Source organism: Salvelinus fontinalis, chromosome 14, assembly GCF_029448725.1.
Source record: "Salvelinus fontinalis isolate EN_2023a chromosome 14, ASM2944872v1, whole genome shotgun sequence".
Taxonomy (NCBI): domain Eukaryota; kingdom Metazoa; phylum Chordata; class Actinopteri; order Salmoniformes; family Salmonidae; genus Salvelinus; species Salvelinus fontinalis.
This window is the reverse complement of record NC_074678.1, coordinates 21,631,542-21,649,486: the sequence shown is the minus strand read 5'-3', so window position 1 is coordinate 21,649,486 and position 17,945 is coordinate 21,631,542. Positions and strand designations below refer to the sequence as shown.

The window sequence follows — 17,945 nt, the reverse complement described above, 5'->3', positions numbered from 1 at the left end:
CAGGCCTAATCGCCCAACATCAATAATGTCCTTGTGGCTGGAAGCAATGTTACAACATCTAGTGGAAAGCCTTCCCAGAAGAGTGGAGGCTGTTGTCGCAGCAAAGGAGGGACCAATGCCCATGATTTTGGAATGAGATATTCGATGAGCAGGTGTCCATATACTCTTGGCCATGTAGTGTATATGCTCATCATTGACAAGTAATTAGAGCTTTCAGGCTTTAACAACAGTACCTTCAACTCATGGCACAGCAGAGAGATCAGATTTATTCATGACCTATACTCAAACAATGTTCTTTATGTCTTTTACACAAATCTAAGCTACATTTGGTATCCCGCAAAAATTACATTTATTGTTTCTTGCAAGTTGAACTCTTTATTTAGAGAGACATTACCTCCAGATGCGTCAATGAGCGGTCCAGCTGATAAATGTTTCCCCAATTCACAGACTCAAAGGGTTTTATCTACTACTTTTGAGTCAATTCATACTTGGGATAAACACAATATAGATGATGTAGAAAGAATCTTGGAGGGACCTTGAGATGGATTATGACAAGGAGGAATGGGCAGCATGTATCTACTCATGCAACACCACATTCTGCTGTTACAGGCTCAAAGAGTTCCAGTACAACATTTTACACAGACAACATAGAACCCCATACATTCTTAATACGTTTGACCCTCAAAGAACCCCAAAGTGTTTAAAATGCAAAACAGGAAGTGGCACATACAGTTGAAGTCGGAAGTTTAGATACACCTTAGCCAAATAGATTTAAACTCAGTTTTTCACAATTCCTGACATTTAATCATAGTAACAATTCCGTTTTAGGTCAGTTAGGATCACCACTTTATTTTAAGAATGTGAAATGTCAGAATAATAGTAGAGAGAAATATTTATTTAAGCTTTTATTTCTTTCATCACATTCCCAGTGGGTCAGAAGTTTACATACACTCAATTAGTATTGGGTAGCATTGCCTTTAAATTGTTTAACTTGGGTCAAACGTTTCGGGTAGCCTTCCACAAGCTTCCCACAATAAGTTGGGTGAATTTTGGCCCATTCCTCGTGACAGAGCTGGTGTAACTGAGTCAGGTTTGTAGGCCTCCTTGCTCTCACACGCTTTTTCAGTTCTGCTTACATATTTTCTATAGGATTGAGGTCAGGGCTTTGTGATGGCCACTCCAATACCTTGACTTTGTTGTCCTTAAGCCATTTTGCCACAACTTTGGAAGTATGCTTGGGGTCATTGTCCATTTGGAAGAACCATTTGCGACCAAGCTTTAACTTCCTGACTGATGTCTTGAGATGTTGCTTCAATACATCCACATAATTTCCCCTTCCTCATGATGCCATCTATTTTGTGAAGTGCACCAGTCCCTCCTGCAGCAAAGCACCCCCACAACATGATGCTGCCACACCCGTGCTTCACGGGTTGGGAGGGTGTTCTTCGGCTTGCAAGACTCCCCCTTTTTCCTCCAAACATAACGATGGTCATTATGGCCAAAGAGTTCTATTTTTGTTTCATCAGACCAGAGGACATTTCTCCAAAAAGTACAATCTTTGTCCCCATGTGCAGTTGCAAACCGTAGTCTGGCATTTCTGTGGTGGTTTTGGAGCAGTGGCTTCTTCTTTGCTGAGCAGCCTTTCGGCTTATGTCAATATAGGACTCGTTTTACTGTGGATAAAGATACTTTTGTACCCGTTTCCTCCAGCATCTTCACAAGGTCCTTTGCTGTTGTTCTGGGAGTGATTTGCACTGTTTGCACCAAAGTACGTTCATCTCTGGGAGACCGAACGCGTCTCCTTCCTGAGTGTTACGACGGCTGCGTGGTCCCATGGTGTTTATACTTGTATATTATTGTTTGTACAGATGAACGTGGTACCTTCAGGTGTTTGGAAATTGCTCCCAAGGATGAACCAGACTTGTGGAGGTCTACAATTTCATTTCTGAGGTCTTGGTTGATATCTTTTGATTTTCCCATGATGTCAAGCAAAGAGGCACTGAGTTTAAAGGTAGGCCTTGAAATACATCCACAGGTACACCTCCAATTGACTCAAATGATGTCAATTAGCCAATCAGACGCTTCTAAAGCCATGACATAATTTTCTGGAATTTTCCAAGCAGTTTAAAGGTCAACTTAGTGTATGTAAACTTTTGACCCACTGGAATTGTGATGCAGTGAATTATAAGTGATATAATACGTCTGAAAACAATTGTTGGAAAAATTACTTGTGTCATGCACAAAGTAGATGTCCTAACCGACTTGCCAAAACTATAGTTTGTTAACAAGAAATTTGTGGAGTGGTTGAAAAACGAGTTTTAATGACTCCAACCTAAGTGTATGTAAACTTCTGACTTCAACTGTACAGTACCAGTCAAAAGTTTCTTCTTCTTTATTTTTATTATTTTCTACATTGTAAAATAAAAGTGATGACATCATACTATGAACTAACACATATGGAATCATGTAGTAACCAAAACAGGTGTTACATCTAAATATATTTTAGATTTTACATTCTTCAAAGTTGCCACCCTTTGCCTTGATGACAGCTTTGAACATGCTTGGCATTCGCTCAACCAGCTTCATGAGGTAGTCACCTGGAATGCTTTTCCAACAGTCCTGAAGGAGTTCCCACATATGCTGAGCACTTGTTGGCTGCTTTTCCTTCACTCTGTGGTCCAACTCATCCCAAACCATCTCAATTGGGTTGAAGTCGGGTGATTGTGTAGGGCAGGTCATCTGATGCAGCCTTCCATCACTCTCCTTCTTGGTCAAATAGCCCTTACACAGCCTGGAGGTGTGTTTTGGGTCATTGTCCCGTTATAAAACAAATGATAGTCCCACCAAGCACAAACCAAATGGGATGGCGTATCGCTGCAGAATGCTATGGTAGCCATGCTGGTTAAGTGTGCCTTGAATTCTAAATAAATCACAGACAGTGTCACCAGCAAAGCACCCCCACCTCTATGCTACACGGTGGGCAGCACACCAGAATTCGCAAATTTTACTAATCAGACCAAAGGACAGATTTCCACCGGTCTAAATGTCCATTGCTCGTGTTTGTTGACCCAAGAAAGTCTCTTCTTATTGGTGTCCTTTAGTAGTGGTTTCTTTGCAGCAATTCAACCATGAAGGCCTGATTCACGCAGTCTCCTCTGAACAGTTGATGTTGAGATGTGTCTGTTACTTGAACTCTGTGAAGCATTTATTTGGGCTGCAATCTGAGGAGCCGATTTCCGAGGCTGGTAACTCTAATGAACTTATCCTCTGCAGCAGAGGTAACTGTGGGTCTTCCTTTCCTGTGGCGGTCATCATGAGAGCCAGTTTCATCATAGCGCTTGAGGGTTTTTGTGACTGCACTTGAAGAAACTTTCAAAGTTCTTGAAATTTTCCGTATTGACTGCCCTGCATGTCTTAAAGTAATGATGGACTGTCGTTTCTCTTTGCTTATTTGAGCTGTTCTTGCCATAATATGGACTTGGTATTTTACCAAATAGGGCTAATCTTCTGTATACCACCCCTACCTTGTCACAAAATAACTGATTGGCTCAAACGCATTAAGGAAAGAAATTCCACAAATTAATGTTTAACGAGGTACACCTGTTAATTGAAATGCATTCCAGGTGACTACCTCTGTCCTTTGGTTTGATGAGTCCAATGAATGCTCTTGAGCAGGTTTTCATCAAGGATCTCTCTGTACTTTGCTCCGTTATTCTTTCCCTCCATCCTAACTAGTCTCCCAGTGCCTCCCACAGCATGATGCTGCCACGACCATGCTTCACCGTAGGGATGTTATTGGCCAGTTGATGAGCGGTGTCTGGTTTCCTCCAGACGTGACACTTGGCATTCAGGCCAAAGAGTTCAAATTATATGGTTCGGGATGAGTTGGACTGCAGAATGAAGGAAAAGCAGCCAACAAGTGCTCAGCATATGTGGGAACTCCTTCCGGGCTGTTGGAAAAGCATTCCAGGTGCATTCTCATGAAGCTGGTTGAGAGAATGCCAAGAGTGTGCAAAGCTGTCATCAAGGCAAAGGGTGGCTACTGATGAATCTCAAATATATTTACTCTTGAACACTTTTTTGGGTACTAAAATGAATCCATGTGTTATTTTATTGTTGAGGTCAAGATTATTCTAAAATGTAGAAAATAGACCCTTAAATGAGTAGGTGCGACCAAAATTTGACTGGTACTTATTTATGTAACCATTACTTAACTAGGCAGTTAATACCATTCTTATTTACAATGACAGCCTAGGAACAGTGGGTTAACTGCCTTGTTCAGGGGCAGAACGACAGAATTTTATCTTGTCCGTTCGGGGATTCGATCTAGCAACCTTTCAGTTACTGGCCCCAACACTAACCACTAGGCTACCTGCTGCCCCGGTACTGTAGATGGCGCAGAGAAAGGTCTTAGCTTTCAATTCATACAGCCAAATTACAGTCAGGGAGCTAAAACTTCTGCCATCAGAATTAAGTGAATTGGCCCTATGTTTAATTTCTTAATTCCACTATACTCAGGACCCAGTGCACCATTAAACTAGCCTGGCTGACAACCCACATGGTACACAATGACTCAGGACTTCCAGGTTGGTTTTAGGACTTCATTTTGTATCAGCCAAACTACCATAACACAGCAGTGGGACATACATTTTCAGACTTCACCATGTCAGTGGCAAGCAACCAACTCACAAAATGACTTCATGTGTGTGTGATTCTGTATCAATACATGTGTCGGAATTTAAGTCAACAACGCAAAAATGAATCGACCTTCTTTATTTACCGACAGAGGTCTATAATAGCAGGGTTAGAGTTCACACAGATCTGTAGAGCATTTGGCTGATCCACACACACACACAACTGTATTTCTTTCAGAGCAATTACGCAGTAGTGCCGCAGTAGGGAACCAGAGGTAAAAATCAAAATGGAGGATATTCAACCACCACAGGAAATACTGCAGGAGCAGGTTCACAATTGTATCAGTATACCGGGCCCCGTTCAGCAGGGTGCGATGTACAGAGCGTTGCAGATAGAAATGCCACGAGTAGAGCTGACATGACTTCTCACTCTACATTTCAGAAGAGCACATCTGTTATAATTAGGTATATTTATATTTTAACATTGCGTGACACGGTGCCCTGCTGAACTCTGCCCTGGAGTGGAGTGTTAAAACAGTGCAAGGCCTGAAGGCTTCCAAATGACCGAGGTCACAGCTCAATAGACTAAAATTGGCTTCCTCTTCTTTCCTTGGACCTGAACTAATATGTTAACTGTGTTTCCAGATCAGTATCAACGAAACAAGGAGAGGAAGCCATGGTACACCATTGAGACACAGCCCAAGAGTGTGTACATTGTACCGAAACAGTACAATGTTCACCTTTAGGAGCCACACGATCAAAGATGTCAGTGATACATATTAAATAATTGAAGTATTCCTTCCCCCTGCAAGTGATCTATTGAGTCATTTGGAAACGCTTTTCTATACAAAATACCTTTTAATACATAAGTGAATTAGGCTCTATTCTAACAATTTGTTGGGTGTAGGTACAATCACTAGATCAACGATCAAGGCATGTCCTTATCTGCACCATCAGAAATACAAATCACACTCGAAGAGCTCTTACCATGGAAAAAAAGTTTACTTTTACAGGCCTACATCAGAGGTCTAGGCCTTAACTTTAAAAAAATTATAATACATAAAACCCTAGAACTAAAGCAGTCCTTAAAATCTCACTGAGTGATGATGCAGAAACTTCTTCAGAAATACCCAGTATGGTAAGAGCTAGTTGGCTTCGGTTCCATCCCTCCACAGCTATGGGACACCACAAGCTAAAATGATAACTCTTCTCATACCTTATATTTGGAAATGCATATTTTCAAGCAGCAATACAAAAAAAACTATTCATGAAGAACGCATAATCTCTGAAAAAAATACCGAATGAAAACGTCCCTGCTACCTTGTTTCTAAGTACAAAACCTCCGGAAGTAGCAACAAGTCCTTTTCTTTTTTCTTTGTTTTTTTTCTTTTCCGTATTTTTCCCCCCTCTTCTTTTTTCCAAAACCGGGTAAAATTCAGTCCTCAGATGCGAGTGTCATGAGCGATGACGGTCATCTCCATCATACCATTTCTGCTGAAGGATCCAGAAACATGCGAGCCTCGTAGAGGGGCCTAGGGGTCTGCTTGGGGGGACTGCTAAGGGCTCCTGGGGGCCTATGGGGCAGCCGCTCCATCTTAAGCCAGGGCCGGGAAGGCCTCTGGATCATCCACATTGGGCACAATCACCCCGCTCGGCTGAGAGGAGGGTTAGGAAAACAAGAGGAAATGAGATTGATCAGACATATACAGTGAAATGACCATGTATGTTGTACCTAATCCAAATTCCTTTTTATCTCAAATCCTTTCCACAGCAGCTGTAACAGACTAGTAGTAATTAGTATTCTTTACCTTGTCAGTGCGTCCTCCACGGGCCGGCCTGGTGGGGGCTCCACTATCACGCTCGCGGGGCTCCCTGGGCTCACGCTCACGAAACTCTCCACGGAACTCTCCTCTGCCCTCTCCGCGCCCTCGGCTCCCCCTGCCACCACGGGGCCCACCACGACCACGGCTGGGGCGTCCAAGGTCCCCAAAGTTTATCTCCAGCTGGGCTGTGATGTCATTGGCCGGCTTCCGGAAGTGGTGATCATCCTCAGCCTGAGAGACCGGTGGGGGTGGGAGAGAGAACATCATCAAATGACAGAACACACGCCTGAGCCACATTCTGTCTTCTTATGGCACGGACAGATCAGTAGGATTTGTTTAGCGTCTGCTGGTCAAAAGTACTTAGCACCTCTGAACAGAGTGCTGGCTGTAAATTTGCAAACCAATTCTACATGTAGAAATAGGCAAAAATTACAGCCGTCAGTTGCCCACCGGTGGGAAGTCCCTAAAACCACATAGCCGACAGCAAGCGAACAAACGGCCCCTTACTGTGCATACTGACAATCGTTCTGGTGAGTTCTGTGTTAAAGGGATAGTGCAAGATTTTGACAAACAATCCTTTTTATACTTAACCAGACTCGGATGAACTCATGGATACACTTGTAAAGTCACTGAGTGTATAGTCTAAAAATAGAGTGAACAAATGTTAACAATGAAGATGCCAAGGCCCAGCATGATGACTCGATCACCATTTATGATATTGTTTGGATGGCTGACCATCTGTGGGCTATCACAGGGGTCAAGCACATCTTATCTGTGGCTTTCTCTGAGGCGGGATGTTCCCACAGAACCCTGGGAGAACAGACACTGTTGGAGGTGTGCAGACAGATTAAATTAATGTTACTGTGTCAATTAAATCGTCATATTTGGATTGTTTTAAGAGATCATAAAGAGCTGAGAATTATTTTTTACATGTTTTATTGTGCTGTAAGTGCTATAGATTTATTGTTACCGGGAAACTGCTATTTTTATTTTTTTTATTTTAATTTTCTCACATTTTCTCCCCAATTTTTGTGGTATCCAATCGCTAGTAATTACTATCTTGTCTCATCGCTACAACTCCCGTATGGGCTCGGGAGAGACGAAGGTCGAAAGCCATGCGTCCTCCGAAGCACAACCCAACCAAGCCGCACTGCTTCTTAACACAACGCGCCTCCAACCCGGAAGCCAGCCGCACCAATGTGTCGGAGGAAACACCGTGTACCTGGCCCCCTTGGTTAGCGCGCACTGCGCCCGGCCCGCCACAGGAGTCGCTGGAGCGCGATGAGACAAGGACATCCCTACCGGCCAAACCCTCCCTAACCCGGACGACGCTAGGCCAATTGTGCGTCGCCCCACGGACCCCCCGGTCACGGCCGGCTGCGACAGAGCCTGGGCGCGAACCCAGAGACTCTGGTGGCGCAGCTAGCACTGCGATGCAGTGCCCTAGACCACTGCGCCACCCGGGAGGCCCGGGAAACTGTTATTTTGTTGCCGGACAGCAGTCAGTTCAGACGGCGTGAAGCAGATGTGCGCTCATATCATTTAGATAAGAGTTGTGATGATTAGATCCAAGCATGTTCGCTGTTTCTGTGAACTTCAAGTAATTGTGCTAACGCTAGTTAGCAATAGCTTACAAATCAACCTTCAACTTCCTTCCAACTGCTATCCATGAGTTCAAGGGGGTAGACAGAAAAAGAGCCAGAATTTCCAAAATATCACACTCTCCCTTTAATTTTCATGGGGGGAGAGAGAGAGTGCGCGCGTCTGTCAGATGTGATACTCACCTTAGGGGCAACTGCCTCAGCCTCCACCGCAGCTTCAATAAGAGCATCAGCTTTCTTCTCCTTTATTGGAGAGGGACAAAAACATAGGTCATGTAAAATAAAAAAATGGAGGCTAAGTCAGTATTGTGCTTTTGACAGTCTACTCACGTCCTTGGACTTGTGCAGCACGTATCCTTTCTTCCATTGGCTGTCGGCTCCCTCGTTGGCCTTGCGGATGTTGAACTCCACCTTGGTTTTCTCCTTGTCCTGCTGGGCCTTCCATTCATCCAGAGTCATCTCCTTGGGTTCCACTTCCTTAGGTTCACCAACCTCGTTCTCCCTACAACACACAGCAGAAAAGAGAACACACAACTGGCAGGAGAATATGAGAAATATGGTGGAGAACCCATCCAGACTGGGCTTTTAAATTCCTGAGAGGGAGTGAACGAGTGCACACTGGGCAGAAGAGGGAGAAATTGTTTAAGGCTCAGCCCTCAACTCACTTGTTCTCAGAGTCAGCAGGCCGAGGCTCCTCTCCCTCGGGGGTCTCCTCGGTCACGTTCGATTGGTCGTGCTCGCTGTGGAGAGGAAAAAAACAAGTTTAGCTCTCATACATTGAGTATGTTGACAGGTGACCAGGACAGTATAGAGACCAGGGGTCTTGACTCAACACGTTGACTTAGTTTACACACAACTGAACAAGGGAAATCAAAACACTTTAGGTTTGCAGACAGCCTTTCAGAAAGTCGAGAGAGAAAATGTGTTGTGCTAGGTCGGCTGTGCTACTCACCCCATCTCATCCTTGACGGTGCCCCAGTTGTGAGATCCACTTCCTCCACGCTTCTCCTCACCTTTCTGGCTGCTGAAACAACATGGGCTTTAGCGCACAGCTTCACATCAATAGTCTCTCCAGCAAAAACATAGTTTATCACACACACACACAAAAAAAACTAGTTCTTATACTTCAAATAAGTAGTTCTAATGCGCCAGTTCTCCAGACAAAGATTAAGCCTAGTCCTGGACTACAAAGCAATCTCAATGGATAATGACCCTAAAAATTATTTTTTATCCCCTCATAATCTGGACCAAAAAAATCGAGTTAGAAAAGAGATTCTCCATTGAGCATGCCATTCAGATCCGGAGTAGGAAATCAGCCTAATAATGAGATATGACTTATCCATCCCGGAGTTAATATATAATTCACAACATGGCACAGAAGACGTACGATCGATCACTGCCGCTGTGTCTGTCGAATTCACGCTTTCCTCTGGCGTCGAAGCCGTCGCTCCTGCCCATGCCCCGGCCCCTGCCGCCACGGATACCACCGCGGCCACCTCCACGTCCTCTCATCTGCCTATCACCAATGGGCCTGGACAGACAAGGAAACCAACCAATCAGCAGGCTGCCTCACAGGAAGGTACAGGTGATGTGTATTGCACATATAAATGTAACGAATAGAGCAGACATCTTAATGGAAAATATAACAGCATTAAGTGGTACAATGAGGACCCAAAACACAATGTGTGAAAAAATCACCAATACTGTGAACTACACTGAAACAGTGTTATGCCATAGCCATACAGATCTTACCTTTCCCTAGGCACTGTTTGAATACCTCCAAAATGCACTCTTAGTTCCATCCTTCCTTAGAGTAGAGTACTGCAGGGATCCGTTTTTTGGAGCAGCATCCGCCCCGGCCACATAAATTCCGAGCCCCACCCATTATCAGGAAAGAGTTTTCTCCGCAACCCGACCCACCCAGATAGATAGAATTGTTCTGTGAGCCGATCCGTTACCCGCCATATAACATCAATATATTTCATTGTTTTTATGACTCCAGAGTAGTAGGCATAATTATTATTATTATTCCCCTTCCCTGCATTAATTAATTTGTCTGCATGTCTATTCAACATTTGGATAAACAGAAACCATACCATGAATTAAAAAAATATTTTTCTTTTCACAATGCAACAAGTCACTCAAACCACTGAGCCTTCTAAATAGCCTTCTTACCTGTAATGAAAGCCAATAGCTTTCCTAAAACAATACCTTTAGATGAAATATTGTTTAGATTGTCAAATAGTTTAGGCCTAATTAAACCATTCCCAGAATGGAATATAGGTTGCAAAAACAGGCTACATTTACTTAGTAGGCTTATCAAACTTAACTGGTTTACACGGTATATAATGAACGAACACCTGAATTAATGTAATGACTGAATTATCGCAAACAAATAGGCCTACCTGCTTGCACTTTGCAAGCAGGTACCGCATTGTTATCCATTCTCCCAAATTGGGATTCCACTGGCGCAGCAACTGTTTCCGCGATGGTGTTGTAGCCTATTCCCTTATCATAACCTTTCTTTTGTGTCTCCAATTAGGCCTATGCTAGCCATTTTTGCGTGAGCTAAGCTACCCAGGGGAAGTTAACTTGGTAACGTGTCGTATTCTCACGTGAGGAGAGGGAACATGATATGATCTCTGCATGTGGACAAATTAGAATGTTTTGGCACCACACAAATAAGGGACAGTTTCCAGCTCCACACACACTCAAAGCGTGCATGGCTGATAGCCTTATGCCGGCCCCACCGGTCACAGAATGGAATTCGCAACCCAATAAGCTCCCGGGTTTAAAAAAGTGTATCATCTTTATTTAAAATGTTTCAGCCCACAATGTAATTGTTCTGAACCACGACCCGACATGTTGAAAGAATGTTCATTTCACCCCCAAGGTTATATTTTTGCGACTCACCGATAGGGAAGCATGGGTATCCGACCCGATGCAGGATTCTAACTTAAGACAAATCACTGTTGAATTGTGAGTAAAACAATAAAACAATCCCCTGGCCTTCATGATAGAATCCCCACACCTTCTCCGCTATGCAATCTGGTTTCAGAGCTGGTCATGGGTGCACCTCAGCCACGCTCAAGGTCATAAACGATATCTTAACCGCTATCGATAGGAAACAGTACTGTGCAGCCATATTCATTGACCTGGCCAAGGCTTTTGACTCTGTCAATCACCACATCCTCATCGGCAGACTCGACAGCCTTGGTTTCTCTAATGATTGCCTCGCCTGGTTCACCAACTACTTCTGTGATCGAGTTCAGTGTGTCAAATCGGAGGGTCTGTTGTCCGGACCTCTGGCCGTCTCTATGGGGGTGCCACAGGGTTCAATTCTTGGACCGACTCTCTTCTCTGTATACATCAATGATGTCGCTCTTGCTGCTGGTGAGTCTCTGATCCACCTCTACGCAGACGACACTATTCTGTATACTTCTGGCCCTTCTCTTGACACTGTGTTAACAACCCTCCAGGCGAGCTTCAATGCCATACAACTCTCCTTCCGTGGCCTCCAATTGCTCTTAAATACAAGTAAAACTAAATGCATGCTCTTCAACCGATCGCTGCCTGCACCTGCCCGCCTGTCCAGCATCACTACTCTGGACGGCTCTGACTTAGAATATGTGGACAACTACAAATACCTAGGTGTCTGGTTAGACTGTAAACTCTCCTTCCAGACTCACATCAAGCATCTCCAATCCAAAGTTAAATCTAGAATCGGCTTCCTATTCCGCAACAAAGCATCCTTCACTCATGCTGCCAAACATACCCTTGTAAAACTGACCATCCTACCAATCCTCGACTTCGGTGATGTCATTTACAAAATAGCCCCCAAAACCCTACTCAATAAATTGGATGCAGTCTATCACCGTGCCATCCGTTTTGTCACCAAAGCCCCATATACTACCCACCACTGCGACCTGTACGCTCTCGTTGGCTGGCCCTCGCTTCACACTCGTCGCCAAACCCACTGGCTCCAGGTCATCTACAAGACCCTGATAGGTAAAGTCCCCCCTTATCACAGCTCGCTGGTCACCATAGCAACGCCCACCCGTAGCACGCGCTCCAGCAGGTATATCTCTCTGGTCACCCCCAAAACCAATTCTTCCTTTGGCCGCCTCTCCTTCCAGTTCTCTGCTGCCAATGACTGGAATGAACTACAAAAATCTCTGAAACTGGAAACACTTATCTCCCTCACTAGCTTTAAGCACCAGCTGTCAGAGCAGCTCATAGATTACTGCACCTGTACATAGCCCATCTATAATTTAGCCCAAACAACTACCTCTTTACCTACTGTATTTATTTATTTTGCTCCTTTGCACCCCATTATTTCTATCTCTACTTTGCACCTTCTTCCACTGCAAACCAACCATTCCAGTGTTATTTTTTTTACTTGCTATATTGTATTTACTTCGCCACCATGGCCTTTTAATATTTTTATTTATTTATATATATATATTTTGTTTGCCTTCACCTCCCTTATCTCACCTCACTTGCTCATATTGTATATAGACTTATTTTTCACTGTATTATTGACTGTATGTTTGTTTTACTCCATGTGTAACTATGTGTTGTTGTATGTGTCGAACGGCTTTGCTTTATCTTGGCCAGGTCGCAATTGTAAATGAGAACGTGTTCTCAATTTGCCTACCTGGTTAAATAAAGGTGAAATAAATAAAATAAATAGATCAGCAACTCTTTCCACAACGGAAAAGGCGTATTTGAAATGCATCATAACAGGGTTTTATATGTTTACTGTCACTCTTTACATACACACCCTGCTGTGTGGTTACAGTTTAATCTAAGTGGCAAGTTGAAAAACCATCAGTGAAGGTGGCATGACTTTGTAACTTAACAGTAGAGTGGTGGTGGAGTGGAACCCATAATTAAGGTAAGTTTGGGTTACCTCTGACAGCCTGAAGGGAATAATTCCTGTCAAATAGAGAAGGGGGTCACTTTTGTTTACACAATAAACGACTGGTAAGTTTTTTAATTTTACATTTTTTAAGCGAGAACAATACTGTCTTACATTAGAAGGCCAGTGTGGGTTATGTCGTTTGTATCAGTCTTATCACTAGAACTGCTAAAGCAGTCAATTGGGCTGCTCATGAATTTAAATACAATTATTACTCTGCCATCATGTCCCCTCCGTACTTGACATTTCCTAAAAAGTTGTTACACACTGTCGCTAGAATCTTAATATCACAAACAGAACTGGAGTTATAACCAGTTTTAGGAGGGTATGTCATTTAAGTTCGTGGGTTTTCCCGTTGCCCCTACTTCTCCCGATAGTTGAAGGTGCTGTGCCCAGTTGGGAGAAGAGTGGATGAGCACAGGGAAGCAAACAATGCATAATTATGTAATCACCAATTGTCAATGAAAAACAGGGCGGGCCATTCTACTGTATTTATCTACTAATTATAATCTCTAAATTATATTGTACCCTATATTAGTCCACCAAATCCAAGCAGTTTTATCAGTCCACTCTGACCTACTTAAGAGTACACAGTGAAAGCGTCCATAATGGACCAAGACGAATGGATGCACATGCTGCGTTAGCGTTTCTACAAAATCCCAATGACAACGGCTCAGATGGTGGGGAAGAAATTAATCACGACATCTCTGATGATTATTCTTCTGAGCCTCAGCCTGAACCTTCACCCTCGAGGCTTAAGCGTAAAAAAGTCAGAACGGTGCACCCTGAGAAGGTGACCGAGCCACCACCAAATGAAACTGTGAAACAGGAGAGGAACGGACGGCACCGTTTAGATAAAATAAGACAGTGACAATGCTAGCATAAAATGTCATCAGAGAACAGACCCTACATCACAAACAAAAAACAATATCAGCAACGTCTCGTTGTTTATGTGACACCATGCAAGCGCGAGCTAACAATTTACCATTTTTGACTGCTGTCATACTGAGAAAGTTAATGGGTTACAGATGGGTTACTGCTTGGCTGCAACAAAGGCCTGCACCCACAGGGATCTGAGTCATATTATTGTTGGGGTTAGTATCTCTTCCTTTCACTCCGTTTCAAAACACTCCTGTTTGGTGCCAACTGAACCCAGCCTTGCTCTACCCAGTACTCACTTCTCCACAGAGAACTCTCCTCCCTCGGCTGGCTTATCTTCTCCGCCGGGGGGCCGCTCGAAACGGCGTGGCGGCCGCCTGTCTGTTCGGGGGGGTCTGTCTGTAGGGGGGCGGCTCTCGCCCTGGCCCTCACGGGGTGGAGCCCCGGCGGGGCCCTGACCCTCCCGTCTGGGACCCATCCTCCTGGGACCAGGTCCTGGAGTAGGACAGGACAGTTAGTAATTGATCCCCCAATAAAACAAGTACAATACTAATTTTATCCAATGATTCTCTACAAAAAATAACTCAAAACAGGGGTTTAATGGAGACTACAGTTAGAACCTTTCTCAAGACCCAACTCCAAAAGAGAGCAGGATGATGTGCTAAGGGCAAACTATTAAAATACAGAGAATTTAAATAAAATGCCAACTTCTTTACAAACATAAACCGAGGTTGAGTTTTGTATTATCCACCATGCCAGTACACAGCAGATGAAAACATGCTCTGAGACTGGTCTGACAAGTCCCTCCCACTGTTGACCAAAATAGACTCCCACACCATGCACCACCAGCAGCTGAACGCACGTTGGTGCATGCACCTGTCTCTTCTCTTGGGGTTCCTTTTTTTTTATTTTATTACTTTGCCTCTGACTGGTGTAACTAGGCTGCTAACAAAATACAGGGGCCTCCTATTTTACATTGTCATGGTTAGTGTATAGGCGAGTAACACTAGTTTACTCACGCAGACGTAAACGACAATGTAATTGTTTGGTCAATATATATCGCCTTTCCTCACCTTGTTCGTTTACCGAGTAGCAGAAGAAAGCATACTCGTAAAGCTTCTTTATTTGAGACTAACACAAAACGCCCATATTCACAACCGCGCTACGCAAGATGACATCATTCCCTGCCTAGTCGAGAACAATGTTGTGCGCCATTTAGCGAGTGACAGTTAGGTGGCTGCCGCTGTTGCACACTCCAAACCTGGGCCACGAGGTTTGTCACGACGCGGGTTAATGCAACCAGGTAGCAAAAGACAAGTTAACTACCTAGCCAATTCGTATGTTAACTAGTTAGAAAACAATCCTCAATTTTAACCTAGCACGATTGCTTCACATGTGAAAGTTGGCTTACACCCCGGTGTGAATTCACCGTTAGCTAGGTAAACAATTTGTTGCAAAAAAAAATAATTCGACAATCGTGCATTTAATAAGTATGCACTAATCAAACACTGGTCAACGGGTAGTTGGTAGCAAGCTAGCAAATGACTTTGGTTAGCTAACGTTAGCTAATTAACTTGCGGCTAACAATCCTGGCTAAACAAGGCCAGAGGCGTTTTAATATTGGCAGCAAAACAAGTTCGCCTGCAAGTTCTTTTTCAGGGGGCACAATACTGTACCACACCTAGTTACACTGTCGTGACTTTTTTGTGCAACGACTGTGATACGCGTTTCAACTTTAGTTGACAAAGGGAATCATGTCGACCTCATGGAGGCTTTGAACGCATTGCTAGCTAGCTAACTTAAAGTTAATACTTAACTATCCAGGGCGAACTGCGATTTTGCAGATCAAGAGGACAACTATTGCGGGAAACAGTCTTACCATCTTTCTTCAGAGTCACCGGTGCCAGAGGCTCATCTTTCTTATCTGCAGGGACGACCTTCCTGTCTTTCTGGGACTCCTTTTTCTGGAGCTTGGCAACTTGCGCCGCGGTCTTGGCGGCACCAGGGACAGGAGCCTCCTTCTTCTTGTTCTCCGCCTCCTTCAACAGCTCGAACGGGTCCGACTCGTCGTCAAATAGTTGGTCGAATCGGTTGGCTATGGCGCAGCCGAAACCTTCTTGCATATGTCCGGGCATGATGGCGCCCCTTAAGCAGGATTTTCCTCCGATTCTACGAGGCTTGGTGCGAACACTTCGCTAGATGTTGCCACAAGATGGCTGAGGAAAGAACCTACTTCTCTTCCGGCGTGATAGACATCCGGGACACAAACTTTGGCGCCGGGTGGGGCGTGTAGTTCTTTGATGAGGGAGAGTGTCGGAAAAACATAAGGGGCGGCTCACTCAAATAAACTACCATACCCACAACGAGGGAAGAGTTAATAATTTAGTTTTTCTCCAGTTGACAAACATGAATGCTCATGCTGTCTGTTGTAGTTTTCAATTTGCATTCAAGCATTTACTTTGTATGAGGCTTGTATGGGAGATCTTTCCCACCCTTTCTATACTCTAAATCCACTGTATATACACACACACACCTAATAGCCATATTCACTGTCAAACATTTTGCAACATTGTTGCTCCATAGAATGCCTCCACAGTTCTTTGCAATGTCAATTAGGCCTAGGCCTGACCAAGTCTGACTCACAAATCTAAAACACTGTTCTGGTAGTGACCTGAGACATCTGTGCATAATTCAGAACAGTCAATCATTTGTGATCTTTTAAGTATCAGTATATGTTGGTTCGCTACACTTGCAATAACATCTGCTAACCATGTGTATATGACCAATACACTTTGATTTGATTTATAGGCCCTAGGGGCTATTGATAATTTCATTGCATATGGGTAGGAATGCTGATCAGCAACTTACAGTGAGTGACACAGAAAGTATGAGGGCCAGCTAGTATGCAGACTCCTTTAGATGGGATGCTGCTAGCTAAAAGAGAACAAGGGGTCATGGTCAAACAGGAAAGGTCTGGAAAGATCATTTAAGGGCAGCAGATGGCAGCCATAGGTTACTTTTCAGTCAGAGGAGAAGAGCCAGGCCCACTGCCTAACAGATGTGTGTCTTATTATGTCTCTATCTTATTACAAAGAGGATTAATCAGGGTTTGAATTACTATGTGTAGCCTATGGAGGGTATAAACATGCTATTTGTGTGGAGTGGCCTCTGAAGTGCTGAGATTTGGGCCTGTATTTATCAAGTGTCTCAGAGTGCTGATCTAGGATCAGGTCATGTCCATAATAATCTGCTTCATTATAAAAGGCAACATTTATCCTAAATCAGCACTCCTACTCTAAGACACTTGGTTAATATGGACGCAGACCTAAATAGGTGTATTTTTCCTGCTAGGAGTGCATAAGGCACCTGATAACTCCTAAAAAATAGAGAGAAATATTTATGTCCAACGTTTCGACAGACAAGCTGTCTTCATCAGGGTATAATGCCAAACACTGCGAGATGACTCATTTATATAGTGATAACCTCATAACTCCGAACTTATGTCGGTCTACATTATTATGTACATTGAGAGACATAGTCTAGCCATGTCCATAGTGGAGGAATCAACCAGACTCTGAGGAATGGTACTACTTTGGCACCACAGATGAAAGGGGGTTCGTTCCAGAGAGGGAAGCTCCATTTTACATCCAATTGTTTCTGTCTGCCTAGTGCCCACCCTAGCCATGACTGGTTCTGTTAAAGGTTTAGCCCATCCCAGGATGCTGTCCTCTCTGAAATAAGAATATGATGAATCATGTTTTTGAGCCCTGATAGCCATTGCTCATGATCTCCACCGCTCTACAGACGGGACAGTAGTGACTGTCATTGTCATTGAGCTGTCAGGACATCACATCAGACTGCGCAGAGGGAATGCTCCTCCGAGGCTGGATCAAAGCCATTTACTACCTTCCAAGTCATCTCTGGCGGGATATCAATGTTTGTCTGGATTTCTATAGCTCTCTATATCATTTTATAGCGGCGATTTATCTGCTTGCTTCAGCCTATTGTTGCTGGGGAGAGAGAGAAGTGTTTGGTTGGTGGAAAGTGTATGCACATTAATTACGCACAACATAATTCACATGAACGA

General features: G+C 43.9%; 1 protein-coding gene across 2 annotated transcripts; it reads right to left on the bottom strand.

Moving 5' to 3' along the window:
- Positions 1 to 4,758: 4,758 nt before the first annotated feature.
- Positions 4,759 to 16,103, bottom strand: LOC129869610 (plasminogen activator inhibitor 1 RNA-binding protein-like). Of its 2 annotated transcripts, none has more exons than XM_055944162.1 (9): positions 15,738 to 16,103; positions 14,158 to 14,353; positions 9,446 to 9,589; positions 9,011 to 9,082; positions 8,724 to 8,798; positions 8,389 to 8,560; positions 8,242 to 8,301; positions 6,443 to 6,688; positions 4,759 to 6,289 (listed from the first exon to the last, which is right to left on the bottom strand). In XM_055944162.1, exons 1-9 carry the CDS (start codon positions 15,991 to 15,993, stop codon positions 6,230 to 6,232), a joined length of 1,281 nt encoding a protein of 426 aa, XP_055800137.1. In that variant the 5' UTR covers positions 15,994 to 16,103; the 3' UTR covers positions 4,759 to 6,229. The 2 variants fall into 2 exon arrangements, with proteins under 2 accessions (XP_055800137.1, XP_055800138.1); XM_055944163.1 differs by having other exon boundaries at positions 9,011 to 9,079.
- Positions 16,104 to 17,945: the final 1,842 nt, after the last annotated feature.